The 15,245-nt window shown below is 39.2% G+C and overlaps 1 protein-coding gene across 10 annotated transcripts in view; it reads left to right on the top strand.

Moving 5' to 3' along the window:
* The window catches only part of THRB (thyroid hormone receptor beta), a 361,122-nt gene that overhangs the window by 302,052 nt on the left and 43,825 nt on the right, over positions 1 to 15,245 (top strand). The window contains exon 1 of one of the 10 annotated variants that reach the window (XM_069475445.1): positions 14,455 to 14,782. The exons of the other annotated variants lie outside the window; for them this stretch is intronic. Within the exon in view, the coding sequence (XP_069331546.1) occupies positions 14,455 to 14,782 (328 nt within the window). Of the gene's footprint in view, positions 1 to 14,454; positions 14,783 to 15,245 lie in introns of those variants that run through there. 10 annotated transcript variants of the gene reach the window in all.

Raw genomic sequence — 15,245 nt, 5'->3', positions numbered from 1 at the left:
TTTTTGTAATAAAACATTGTGGCCCCAAGGAAAAAAATTTTTTTCTAGTGTGGCAGTCAATGTGCTAACACTGATGCATACTATTTTCTAATCTACAGACTTTAAGTTTCAAAACTGTCCTCTCCACCACCCCTTGAAGGGAAAGTTAAGGCCTGAACCAAGGGTGGAGAACGGACTTGTCTCTAATAGGTTTTCAGGGGCTTCCTTCCTCCGGACAGGGCTGGGCCAGACCATCACCAGTTTCCTTTACACCAGTTTTATTTTCTGATCCAGGATCCAGGCTGGGATTATGCTTTTCCTTTAGTTTTTGTGTCTCTTTAGTCTGCTTCTCCCCCCTCCCCAGCTTTATTAGTGTATAAGCGACAAATAAAATTGTATATATTTATTGTGTACAGTGTGATGTTTTGGTACATGTATACCTTGTGAAATGATATAATCAAGCTGATCGCCATATCTGTCACCTCCCACCCTTACCATTTTTTTTTTTTTTGTGGTGAGAACATTAAGATCTAATCTCTTAGCAGTTTTCAAGTGTACAGTACATTGCTACTAACTACAGTCATCGTGCTGAGCAAGGGATCTCCAGAACGTATTCCTCCTGTGTGACTGAGACTTTGTGCCCTTTGACCAACATCTCCCCACCCCACCCCCTGGCAATCACCGTTCCACTCTGCTTTTACAAGTTCAACTTTTTTAGATTCCACATACACGTGAGATCACAGTGTTTTTCTGTCTGTGCCTTACCTATTTCATTTAACGTAATGTCCTCTGGGTTCGTTTTAGTCTGGAACAATTTCAGGTTTTCTTTGTCTTTCGTGGCATTGAAGACAGAAGAAATGCAGGCTGATTATTTTGTAGACTGTCCCTTCCTTTAGGTTTGACTGGTGTTTCCTCATGATTAGAATCAGATTGTGCATTTTGGGCAGAAATACTAAAAAATTGTTGTATTACCTGATCTTTGTTCCTATAAAAATTTGAATTTAATTATGTGCTTCAGAAACAGTTTCCAATCTTCCAAATCACCTGTATCCTGGTATTAGAAGCCCTACCTCTTTATGAGCAAGCTGCTCGGTATCTCCCAGGGTTAGAAGAAAGTGTATTTTCTAAAAGTCCTCTTATTAAACATCCATTCAGTGCTCTAAGGGTGCATGTCTCAAGAGTAACAGTTCCTTGTTTCTGTCACCCCTGACATTTTTAAGGCTGGAATGACAGGATGATACTTACCTGGGGAACACCTTTCTCTGTAGCAGGGTCGAAAAGCAGAGTGTACCCCGTCTTTAGACTTCCCTGTGGATAACAAACAGACGCTGCCTCTTTATTCTCTTCTCATGTTTTAACGAGACATTCTTTTCTTTCCACAATCCAATTATATTAAATTATAAAACACTAAGATTGTAGTATATATTAGGTTAGTCTTGATATTTTCTGTATATCTTTCTAGAACATTTTGACATTTGAAATAAAATGAAAAATTTTAATTCACCATTTTTAGATTTGGATTTTAGAGGTACCAACATAAAGAAGATCCTAATTTTTGTTTGTTTATTTGTTTGTTTTGGTTTTTTAAATTTTTTTTTTATTTCAACATATTATGGGGGTATAAATGGTCAGGTTACATATATTGCCTTTGCCCCACCTGAGTCAGAGTTTCAAGCGTGTCCATCCCCCAGACGGTGCACACGGCACCCATTAGGTGAATATATATATATACCCATCCCCTCCTCACCCCTCCCACCTGCCTAACACCCGATGAATGTTATTCCTACATGTGCACTTAAGTGTTGATCGGTTAAAACCAATTTGATGGTGAGTACATGTGGTGCTTGTTTTTTCAAACAACCCCATCAAAAAGAAGATCCTATTTTTGAAAACTCTTTTACAAATCCTCTTTTATTCTACTTATCCTTCAAGGCCCAGTTCAAACATGACTTCCTCTGTGATTCTCCATTTCCCATCAGGATGAATTATTTTTTTCTTTATGCTATCATGAAATTTTACTAAAGTACTTACTGTGCTCTGACTTATCTTACTGTGGCTTCTGAACACGCCTGTTTGATTCACCAGAGATTGTTAATTCATCTTGATTTATATAAAAAATGTTTTTAAGTGTGTTCTATGTTCCAAATACTGTACTATGTGCTGAGAATAAAAACTTAAGCATATTCCTTCCTTCATGGGATTTTCAAACAGAAACTGTTGGCAGAGCTTTGAGTCTAGGCTTGAAATGAGCAGCAGCTCTGCGGACAACCAAGCAATGGTGCAAACTCTATTGGCTGGCTGGCATTTGTCTTAGGGGAGAATAATGAAGAATTTAACCTGCGTCATTTTAGAAACAATTCCATTTCACTCCATGTTTACTTAATACTCGCAGTATTCACTGTGTAGGGTATTATTTTCTGTTTGTTGATATGTATCTTTAGTCAGGTTGCAAATTTCAGAGTAGGAGCCATGTCTTCCTCCTATGGTTTATCTTCATTAGATCTGGGAGAATAACATATATAGCAGTGATACGTAAATGATGTGAACTTTTTAATTCTTTTATTTGGAGAATCAGCTTTAATTAGCTCAAGCTATTCGTAACACCACAGCTATTTTTGTAAGCTTCGTTGAGATATAACTTACATACCATCAAATTGTCCTATTTTAAGTGTACAGTTCGATGATTGTTAGTATATTTACAGAGTTGTACACCCATTGCCACGATCTTATATTACAATATTCCCATCACCCCAAAAGAAACTTTGAACCAATTTACACTTACTCTCAATTCCTGTACCTAGCCTCTGGCAACCACTTATCTACTTTCTGTCTATATAGATTTGCCTTTTCTGAACACTTCACAAAAATGAAACGCTCTAATACATGGGCTTTTATGGCTGGCATCTTCCACTTAGCATATTGTTTTTCAGATTCACCCCATGTTGTGGCATGTATCAGTACTTTGAACTTTTTACCTTTAATTATTCTTCACAATGTTTTCAAGTATAGTGTAGGACTAGAGCCTTTAGTGACAAAGAATAAATCTTTTGAAAACTATATCAATTGTGGCATAGCCTAGATTTTGTACTAGTTCTTCTTAAAGGTGAAAAAGCAAAGCGAATGCAGATTATTCAATCACTCATTCTTTATTCCTATTATTAGGGAAATTTGTTTTAAAATTAACCTCTGACATGTTATCCCAGGATAAAGAAAGTATACTACAACTATTAAATTCAAAACCATTCCACTCAAACAACCACTCAACTTTTCAAATCAAGTTGGTAAATGTGAATTACAATGAAATAATCATCTTAACACTTTAAACTAAGGGGAAATGAATCTATTTGCTATAGGTGATTGAATTAAAGAATACAATCTTTGTATTCTTGTGGCTATGTGATATTCTTGCAAAGCGTAAGTGATATTCATAATATCATAAAATATTGAAGAGCATGTTTTTTTCTAGAGATAGAGGGAAACAAACATATTGCCCATAATAAATATATGAAGTGGCATTAAGTTAGGCACATCTTTGGAAAAACAGACAAATCATTGAAGTCATCTTATAATTTGTCTTGAAACAGCTAATTAGTTTCTCAGAAATTTTAAAGCATTAAAATAATTTTCTACTTAGAAAAGTAGAGTAGGGAAGTGGGATGAGTGAGTTTTGGAATAGGGATTCGAGGACCTACATTTGATACTAATTTTTCCCTCAGTAGCTATGTAAGCATGAGAAAACCACCTAATTTTCTACCCTGTAAAATGAATGGCAATACCTCCCCAACCAATCTTATTATTTAGTTATGAAGATACCATACAATAGATCTCATCATTATTATTTAGCCAGTGTTCTAATTACAGTTGAACCAAAACTGAAATATTATTGTATTTTTTCTAGACCATGATGCTCAAGTCATGTCAGACTATACTAGAGTCATTAAGGATTGCTTTTGAATCAAACATTCATTCATGAAAAAGAGTAGACATTCCAGTGTTGGCTTAGAAAAGAAAAGAATGCAATGGTGATAAGAGTGGCCTAAAATATATTTCAAACATCTTACTTTTTTTTCAACTCCTAGCCTTAAGGACACTATTCTGTATTCACTTTTGTGTATGTACATTCTTATTTTGGTCTGGAGCCCGAGTTCGTTTTGAATAGTAACTCATTCTCTCAAGCATAAAAAGACTATAATTTACCTTTGGCCTGAGGAAATATCAGTCAGAATAAAACCCTTGATCTTTATTCTGGGGGCTCCTATATGCAAGATGCTTGTTAGAACTCCTATCATTAATCAACACTCTTCCAGCCACTGAAAATACTATATAAAAGAGGCCTTGAAATAGCACAAACGTATCTGGGAATTTCAGGCCCCACGACCCGCTACTTGAAAACAAATGGAACGAATCTTGACTTTAGGCTGAAATCGGACTGTTACATTATTTCTCAATTTGCAAAAGAGAATTTCATGGGCTAAACATCCAGCAAGGATCGTGTAGTAATATTTTGAATGTATAAATTCCCTTTTCTGGAATGGTTAATTTTCTGGACCCCTCAAAGAGGACAAATGACAAACCGTGAAGAATCACTGCACGTCAGATGACCATACCCTCACATATCCCAGATCCCAGCACAAACTGCTAGTGGTGTAAGGGCAGCAAAAAGGAGGCACACTGTTTTGGGCACAAGCATGGGCTTTGCAGCCAGATAAACCTGCATTGAAATCGCCACTTCTCAGCCTTAAGACCTTGGGCAAGTTATGTAACCTGTCCGAGTCTTGGTTTTCTCATGTCTAAAACAGGAGCAGTACTATCTACCTACAAGATTGCTGTAAGGCTTAAACGCTATAACCTATACGAAAGTAGTAAGTACAGTGCTTGGGTCATCGTGTGGACAGAAGGGGACAGTGTGTGACCAAGGCAGAGAGATGGTGTTCGACAAAATAACAAATGCCTGGCATTTGGGTTATGTGAGAAAGCAGCAAGACATAGGAATAAAAGACAGTTGGGGGCCACATTACCAAGGACCTGTAAGTCTTTAAACTTTATCTTGAAAACTAAGGGTGATTTCAAGCTAGTAGGGAGGTTATGGGAGAGGGAATAGATGATATATTTTAGATTTTCCTTTGAAGTCAGTTCCCCTGGGTGCAATGTGGAGGATGAATTGGTAAGATCAGAGGCATAGAAACCTGTTGGGTTAACCAACTTTTCTCTTAAAGAGAAGTGATGAGTTTGATTAAGATGGTAACACTCTAGAATAGTCAGCCCTTTATGACCAGCCTTTGTGACAAAGCTAGGGAGAGACAAGTAAGCTGTAATGAAAGATCCAAGTATGCAGTTTCCACTTGCACAGACCTGGATTTGAATCCTGACTTTTCAAATTACCTGCTGTGCCACTTTAGACAAATAGATATTTTTCATGTATTAAAAATATGTGGATAGCCATAGCTGCCCTGAAGGGCTGTTGTGAAGATTAAATAAGATGAGGGATATAAGCACCCGCACAGAATCTGACACATAGATAAGTTTAGTCCTGGCACGTGAAGTGCCTTGGAGGCATCCAGGGAGAGAAGGTTGGTAAGCAGCTGGATGTGCAGGTCTGGAGGGCCCAGGAGAGATTAAGCACCATCTGCACACAGGGGCAGTAGTTGAAGCTGCACGCATTGATGAGATCACCTGGAAGAATACATATGGTTAGGAGAAGGTTGAGAATAGAAGCGAAGGGAAGGCCAATCTTAAAAGGCAGGCAGAGGAGATCGTCCCTTAAAGAGGACTGAAAAGAACTGTTCAGACATGGGGGAGGCATATGAGAAAAGGTTGCATGATGTGGAAGTTTCTGGTATGCCATCAATAGGTGTGGCCGTGGGGTTGGGTGGAAGCAGAACACTTGCACAATCATGGCAGTATTATGTCCAGAGACCCAAAGATGTCAGAAGTCACTGTTCCTTACGAGAGTCTTGAGTGGCAATGACAAACTTCGCTAAATACTATTATACTGGTAGTGCTTGGTCACCAAAACCCTAAATAGAGGCCAGGAAAATGAAGCTGTGCTGGCCACATGGAGCACACCATTTTTCCCAGACTAATTTGGCCTAAAAAGTTCAGATCAAGGACAAAGTCAATACACCTGCCAGCATCAGGAGGAAACAGAAACAGAAGACAGAAAGGAGCTTTGAGAATCCAGGGCTCAAGGTAACAGCTAGTAAGCCTGGAAAAGTTGACACAGACCAGTTTATGGAGCAACTTCAGCCTTCCACTAAGGCAGTGGTTCTCAAACTTTAGCCCACATCAGAATCCCCTGGAGGGCTTGCTGGCTTCACCCCCTAGAGTCTCTGATCCAATTGGTCAGGGGTGGGGCTATAAAATTGCATTCCTAAGAAGTTTCCAAATATGCTAATGTTGCTGTTCAGGAACCACCCTTTGAGAATCACTGACCTGGGTATTTTGGAGTCATATTTTATAATCTTTGTGGAACCACAAAGAGCTGCTTTCTTTAACTCACTCATTCTAGCAATTGACTTATTTCAGCTAGTAAAAGTCTGCTGTATGTGGGTTTGTGGTATCTTTTGCATGAATGTGCTAGGGAAATTATCCCACCTTAGTGAAATAAAACATATAACCTTCCAACCTTAGACCCAGAAAAAGAGCGTCCAGGTTGAGGAGGCCACCAGGACTGCCTTGATGAGAATCTCCTTCCCCTTGGAAATCTCTCAGTTCAGTTATTGGGCCTGCTTCCATCAACCTGGGCCCCAAGAGTGTCTTGTTCCTACTTCAGTGTTTTCATCAGGTCCATTTTTTTGCCATTGCACCAGATCAGAATCCATTCCCTTTATACTAGTAAACCATACTGACACTTTTTCAAGCACATTTTTGTAAAAGCACATTCTGCTCGGTAATGGATTATAAGCAAAAGTCTCCCCTTGGCACCCTTTTGTAGAGCTGTAAACAGGCTAGAACTAGCAAAAAGCTTTTTATTAAAATACCAAAAGAGAAAAAATTAGAAATAAGTTCAGAGTACAATGTTTTAAAAGAAAAGAACTTTGAGTTTCTATTGCTGCCAAAGCAGACTTAATTCAAGAGCCCAAAAACCCCAGTCTCATCCTGTGGCTACCTGGGGATTTGCACTTCCATGTGTCCAGCTTGCCTCTTCTGGCCAGTAGCTTTCCTCCTCGGTAAAGACTAACACAAGGGAACTCCCCTTCAGCAGCTCCCCAGGTTCCTCCTCTGTTCCTGAGGATGTTATCTGAGATATACACCACTCTTTCAGGTGATGTACCCCTGCAGACAGCCTTACCTCCAGCACGTATATCCAACAGAGTAGACTACAAGGTTTCTCCACGTATGTTTTATGGACCACTTGTAACAGGTGTTACAAGATACACAGGGTTCTCTGGATAGATGTGTTTGGGAAATGCAGTTATACAAAGTCATACAAAGTTCACCAGTTTTGTGTGTGTGTGTGTCTGTGTTTGTGTGCATGAATATCCAAGAGCAGGGATACACAATGCATCATTTCCCCAACTCATTTGACCAAGGAACCTCTTTTTATTGTTTTTTCTTCAGATCATCTCTTGGGACTGGTATTATTGGACCACTTTGGGAACACCGTCTAAATATTAATCCAGTAGCCATGGTGTTCATTGAATGAGAATTATATAATTATAATAATGGGGGAGGGGAGGAGGAGTCGTGCTAATTAACACACCTGGACTGAGGAAGTAAAAGTTCCTAAAACAGAGTTTACCATAATCCTAAGTGACTCAAGACTTCATATAATTTGATGGAAATCCCAGGCCTAGGACAAGTCCCTTTACTCCCCTTTAGATTTTAACCCTAAAGTGCTAGGCTTAGTTGGGGAAATTAAGGCCTCACCTGGAATGGGAAGACTGATACAGCCAACACAGGAGTGGTTCCTGGTCCCTATAACTACCACTACTGTTTAACAAGCCACTTGATCCCTTGGGGCTCAGTTTTCTCATAAGTCAAATAAAAGACATATGGAATGTACAGCTCGAAATCCCACCTGTAATATCCCAGGACCCTGGGAAAACCTAGAAGAGGTCTCAGCCTCCATAAATTTCCCATATATATTGGTGGCTTTGGGGAGGGCTACTTCAAAAACAGAGTGGTCCCAAAGTATCAGGAGTTTGTCCCTGCTCATATCCCTAGAGTTGGACTAATTTGGAGTCCTTTTTAAAAAGCAATGAGTTAGAAGATTCCAGACATCAAAAGACCAAGAAAGCCACTCAAAAAGTTTTGTGCATCACTTAGTTTCTCCCAAAGTATATCGCCTAACATTTAGATACACTTTCAGCATTTGGATGGTAAGATCTGACCGACACCTCTCTGTATTTATAAAGGGAACTTTCCTCAATTTGGGCAGCTCCTAGAGGGCAGGAAATGTTTTGACCCTTTTTATAACCTTTCTTGGGGCAGAGATGATTGGCCATGATGACCCCTATTCATAATTCCATAACCCCAATTGAGGGAGGCTTAATAAACAAGTCTCCTGTTCTCTAATGGCAAAGATAGAAAAAAGCAAACTGGATCGATTTTAGACTCCTGGGAACATTCTGAATCCACTTATTGCAATATGTAACATTTTACCTCTCTTTACAAAAAGTGCACATAGTCCTCTATGTGTTTCTGAGAGAGCAAATGTTGTTGTCTATGTGAGGGATGTCAAGAGCCTTCAGGCCTATAACGAAATCAATAGGCTCCCAAAACTCAGAGAAAGTGACATTTAAGCTGAGTCCTAAGAATGAGAAGAGCTCTGTCCTGTGAGGAGCTGAAGGGAGGGACATTTCAGACAGAGGGAAGAGCATGTGCAGTGTTCTTGAGTCAGGCAAACACTTGGAGTGTTCAGGGAACAAAAAGGACGCTGTTTTGGCTTCTGTCAAGGAAGGAGGAGTGTTGATGTGAAGTGGGGAAGGGCCACCTCCTGGTAAAGGGTTTGGATTTTATTCTAAACGCAGTAAGAAGCCACTGAAGCTTTTAAACAGGGAAGCGACATGATCTGATTTGCAGTTTGTAAAACATCACTCTTACGTTGCTGTAACAAGAAAGAATTAAAGTGCCTCAAGGTCAGGGAGAAGGCCACTGGGGAGTCCTGGTAGGAGACAATGACGGTTTGGGTTAGGATGATGGCAGTGGAGATAGAGAGCTGGTTGGGTTAAAAATACATTCTGGAGGAAGAACCAATGAACTCACTAACGGATTGCACATAGATAGTGAGGGGAAGAGAGAAGGGTGCCAATGTTATTTGCTTGAGCCCCCAGGTGGAAGGTAGTGCTGAGATGAGAAGACAGTGAAAGGAACAGGTTTTAGAAGGAATTAAGTTGGAGGTGCCTACTGGTTGTGCAAATGGGGATGTCAGGTTGATGGTTGGATATAAGATTCTGGCTTCAGAGGAGACATCTGGGATGGAGATGTGCACTTGGATGTGATCAATATATAATTGTTATTTAAAGCTATGAGACAAGATGAGATTAGCTAGAGCAGGGGTTGGCAGATTATTTTTCTCTGAAGTGCCAGATAGTAAATATTTTCAGCAGACTATACAGTCTTTCTTGCAACTACTCCACTCTGCCATTGTAGCACAAAAGCAGCCATAGACAATAAACATGGCTGTATTCTAATAAAACTTTATTTATAGAATGAGTGAAAGGCCATACTTGGCCCACAGGCTGAAGCTTGCTACCCCTGACCTTGAATGAAAATGCAGACTGGAAGAGAAAGTAGCACAAGACAAGGCCCGAGGCACTTCAATAATAATTATTATTATGTATATATAATTATGTCACTTACTATCCCAGTTGCCATTCTAAGTGCTTTACTTATATAAATTCACTTAATATTCTCAATAACCAATTAGGTGGGTACTATTTTCCTATTTTACAAAGAGGAAACTGTGACAGCTCATTCTTCTACCATCCCTAGAGCGTGGCCCTGTGCTCTTGGACCAAAACTGTGGCTGGGGCTCCAGCCATCACATTGCAGGCAGCAGGAGGACAAAACAAAGGAGAAGCAGCAAATGGCATGCAACGCTTGTCTTTTAGGCTGTCTTTTAAGTTTCCTAGAAACTGCCCTACAACATTTTTTCTATTACATCTCAGTGGCCAGAAGTTAGTCACATGGACACATAAAGGTAAAAGAGAAGATGGGAAATATAGTTTTTTCCCAGGGGCCATGACTCAACTAAAATTTAGAGGTTCAGTTACCAAAGCAGAAAGTAAGAACAATCATTAGAGTAGACATTAGAAGTCTCTGACAAGTTGCCTTAAGGCTTATCAATTCTCTTTCTTTATGTGCCTTTCTACAAGTATAGCTAGTTGATAGCACTCTCCCTAAGACATTTCCGCTCAGCTGTCTCCTACCTCAGGTCTCCACCGTTGAGGTCCTACATACTCTTCAAAAGCCAGCACACAGGTCCTCTTCTGTGACGCTGTCCCTGGGTCCCTAGCAGATTCTTCCTGTGTCCCCACATCAAGTTTATTACACTTCCTTGTATTTCATTCTTCCCTGTCATGTCTCCTTGAACTGTCTCCTCTGCTTGACTGGGTAACTCAAGGGCAGGTGAGGCCAGGTTGAGATGTGGAGCGTGAATTTCTAAGAACTAAGGGAAATGCGTAGTGAAACTGCAAATGAAGACAGATGAGTATGTAGGCAGGATGCCCTGGTCCATGGTGCAGGGACTGGGATCAAATGCCTAGTAGAATGGTGGTTCTCAAGTTTTGCTGCCTATGCAAATAACCTAAGGAACTTAAAAATCTTGATGCTGAAGTTTCACTCCATGTTGATTAAGTCAGACTTTCTAGGAGTGACACCTAGGCATCAGTGTGTTTTCAGGTTTCCCAGGTGATTTCAATGTGCAGTGGTAGTTGAGAACCAACACAGTTGAAAATAGAGCAAAAAAAGAAAAAGAAACAGCTTTCCTGCTTCCGAGACTTTGAGGGTTTGTTGTTCCCCTGTGAGGTTTTCCAAACATAGGTGGTTAGTCTTCTCCTTTTATGTTACTTCCTTCCAGGCATAGACAAAGGTGGGTATATATATCAAATAAATTACTGTTGATTGAAACACTTCTAACGAGAATTATTAAAGCCCTCCTGAGTTTACTGAAGGCAGTTTGACACACTATGAGTCAAATAAATCTTAAGCTTCTCTTTAAATAACTAAATTAGAGCAGTCAGTCAAGGAAAGAAGAAAACAATCTTCCTGAAGCTCACCCCATTTGTGACACATAATATGTTTAGATTGCTTTATTTTTTTTTATTTGTTTTTTTTTTTTTTTCATCTTATTGTCTAGGAACGACACCAATCGGATATCAGACTGAGGTGGGGGGTGGGGGAGGGGGTGGGTGTATGCCTACCAATGAGTGCATTGCGCACCCTTTGGGGAATGGTAACGCTTGAAGGTGCTGACTCGGGAAGGGGGGGTGGGGAAGGGAGGGATATATACCTACATGATGGGTGCAACGCGCACTATCTAGATTGCTTTATTGACTTTACAAAGAAGCATGCCAGATTGATCGCAGATGACAGATGTGATTGCTTCTGTCAGGATATAAGGGGCCATATTTCAAGTTCAATGTGAGTGTTCAACTCCATTTTCATAGTAATGAGAATTACATGCGTTCATTACAAGTAAAGAGTATTCCCACTTGCTATGAGAAGGAGCGCATTTCAGCATATTTTTTTCTGTTTTCTCCAAACAGTAAAAGTGTGTGAGGAAGTAGGTTCTCTTCAATATGTTCTGAAACTTTTTTCTATTTAAATACTTATGAGGGAATTCAGGATTTTTTAAAAAATCAATAAAAATGTTGTTGACTCTCAGGCTCTTCCAAATATTTAGTAACAATTGAGAGAGAAGTAAAGATTTTCAGCTGCCATTCTTTCCTTTTTCACTGCAGTATCTATATCCAGTTCTGGGGAAGAGAATAACGCTCCAATTTTTCAAGCACATTTGGAGATTTCTAAAAATCATTTTTAAGTGTTCCTTTGGAATGAAAGTTGAGGCCCTGACTTTATTTGATATCGTTGCTGGTGAAAAGCAAGAAATTGCTTGGATTTGTGCCTTCAGTGAAACAGAGAGGGAGCCAGGAAATGCACTGGGCAAAACTGCAAAATCAGATGGATTCAACAAGCAGATCTTAACCAGAAAAAGAGGCTTTAGAACATGTGTGTCTGCCAGGAAAGAAAACTGCTTTATTGAAAGGTTAATTTTCAGATTAGTTTTGGGAAATTTGAGATAAATAAATTAGATCAGACAAAAAACATAAGGCCTGGATTCTTTTTCCTGGGGTTTTCAGAAAATAGTTATTGCTTCCAATGAAATGTTTTGACATTTTCAGTAGAGAGAAAATGTTAATTGTAATATTGTGTGTATGTGTTCTTAAAACCACTTGTGAATAACTGTATTTGTTTTAAGAGTAATCGAAAAGTAAAAACACTATGAAAATGTTAGCCATGTTTTTTAGTCCTTATGGTAAGGTTCATGCTTTCTAGGATGTTGCAATTCATTTTCCAAGTTCAAAGATACCAGTTGGAGAACATTCCTTTACTTGTCTTATAGTTCAATTGCAGTTTTTCAAAGAATCTTATTACTAACCTCCACATGGGTTTGCCTGGGTTTCTTCTCCCATTTTGTCTCGTCTTTTGCTTGTTCTATAATTCCTCACTTTCTTCCCTTGAGTCAAAGGCTCCTTTACTACATTTATAAAAATGTCAGCACTTAAAGACTACACAACAGTAGTCCACCTGACTTTGTGCATTTAATACACATGCTATTAAGCTACTTAGTGACAGGGACTGTGATTGTTTGAATAGCTGTATCTGTAGCCACCACCTCCCTGCTTTTTACTTAACAGACACCCCATAGTTTGTTGATTGACTGTAATACCCTCTTTTCTCTGGCCATATGTCCCTGCCCCAGACTGCCATGTTGCAACTGAAGACTGGAGCTACATGTTCAAAGCAAAGGTCTCACTGTTGAATATTATAGTATCACATTGTCTGTGGTTTCTTTGGAGAGAAATATCCACAAGGTCACACATTCATGGACCAGCAGGAACCCAAATGTAAATGTCACCGCCTGAGGCCCAGCCCTGCAAACAGACTCCAGAAGAAAGAGAAGGAACCCCTAGCTTAAAAGAAAGCAGCATCCATGCTTACTGATGTCATGGTCTAGGACCTATGCATGTATGTGGTCATATACATACTGGCCTAGAGGGAGAAAATATCATGAGTAATCATATTATCAAGCACTTACAGTCTAACTTGATATCGTTAACTTCTTGGTTAAAAGATATGGTGATTCTTACAGAAAATATGTTTCTCTTTTAGATCATTATCTTTAAATATTAAGTACATGAACACTCCTTAAATCACATTAAATCTTGAATATAATCTCCAAAGCAGATTTGAATGGAAATAAAACGATAGATGCACACAGTTTTCCTCATACTACTGATCTATTTCTGCTGAAGGGAAACTGCTATAATATATTGTAATATAATACATTATAATACCTATAATATAGGGGTATTTCTCACATAGGGGCACCAGCACACTGTCTCTCTCTTACCCTTGTAAACAAAACATAAATGCAGAATTGAGCAAAGTTAATTTAAGCTTTATGTCTCATGTAGATTAGTGCTTATGATGTAGAAAATGATCAAGTGCAAGGAACAGAATAGAACTCATACACACATATCAGCAGCATTCTCAAAAGTGGCCTTCTTGGCATATTTTAAAAACCAAAGGACCTGTGTGTCATGGGAAGATGGTTGAATCCTGCTATTAAAAGCCAATCAGTAACATGTGAGAGCAGATTCAACCACTAACATTTGCACAACTAGATTAATGTTTCAGAGTCAGTCATCAGGCTCATTACTACTGGATTTTCTCTGGTTCGTACTAATAAACTAGATTATTGATTTTAGGATTTTCTGTGTATCCAAGGATATTCTCTAAGATGTCTTTATGATGTTTCATGCTTAAGTTGTCAACCAAAATGACATAACAATGAGTAATCATTTTCTAATCATGTTGAAAGGGGTTAAAAACAGCATATAAAATGAATCTTAGCAGCTTCAGAGTAAGAGCAACATTCTCGCTGTCACTCCCCTATCTGGGTGGAGGTCATTCCTACCTGCCTGCCATCTTCCCCGAGAATTAGCTGCATGCACAGCTTAAGACCTTTGATAGTCATAAATCTGCTTTCCGGTATGTTTGGATGGCAGAAGAGCTCCAAAGACACCTCGGTCTAAATAGGATTTTAGCACATCAGGTGCTATTACAAAGTAAATCAGGCTGGGTTGCTGTGTTGGTGGTGGTGTTTATTCATCTTCCCTTCTCATTTCATGTGTATGTATGTATGCTTCTCGGTGTATATGCCTGCCTCTCGGGGTGTATGGGGCTGGTGAATGCATGTGTAGAGTGTGTGTATATGTAAAGTAGAAACTGAACCAGGGTAACAAAATGAACTACTGTATGCAAGAAATATACGAAGTGCACCCAGCTGCCGGCAGCAATTGCTACATGCCATCCACTGATTATTACGCGTATTTTGAAGATAGTCCGGGTTACAGTGGTTGCGATGCTCAGGCTGTGCCCGGTAACAACATATATATGGAACAGGCCTGGGCAGTGAATCAGCCTTATACCTGTAGTTACCCTGGAAACATGTTTAAAAGCAAGGACTCTGACTTGGACATGGCCCTGAATCAATACAGCCAACCTGAATATTTCACTGAAGAAAAACCTACTTTTTCTCAAGTGCAGTTGCCATCGTACTCTCAAAAAAAAGGTAGGGACCATTTCTGCTTAAATATGTTCAAAGTTTCAGTGTTTGTTTCTGTTTTGTTTTAAAGTTACAGCTTATATCAGCTTCGTCAAATCTTTGAATTTGAACGCTGAATATTCGAAATTTAAAACAGCAGTAAGAGAGGTTGCTAGGTGATTGAAGGACTCTGCGAACACCAAGCTTTCCAAGCACTTTTTTCCTTCCTATATGAAAGCTGGATTCAGTTGGTTTGCTAGGCTGTATTTTACATGTGTGTGTATATATTGCCCAAAGTGAGTATTGTTGGTTTCTTTGCTGAAGAAAATATGTAAAAGGTTTCCTGTGGATGGATAGGTATTGTTGGCATTTGAAATGGGATAATTCTTTCGAGTTCAGGTTCAGATTAAAAACTCATTTAACTTTTTCTTGGCATTCCATATGAAAAGTTTATTTTAGTTAACTAGTAAAATATTTGGGGGATTTCTTT

The sequence above is a fragment of the Eulemur rufifrons genome, chromosome 7, assembly GCF_041146395.1.
Source record: "Eulemur rufifrons isolate Redbay chromosome 7, OSU_ERuf_1, whole genome shotgun sequence".
Lineage (NCBI taxonomy): Eukaryota > Metazoa > Chordata > Mammalia > Primates > Lemuridae > Eulemur > Eulemur rufifrons.
The sequence above is the reverse complement of the archived record's forward strand: the minus strand, read 5'-3'. Positions and strand labels throughout refer to the sequence as shown.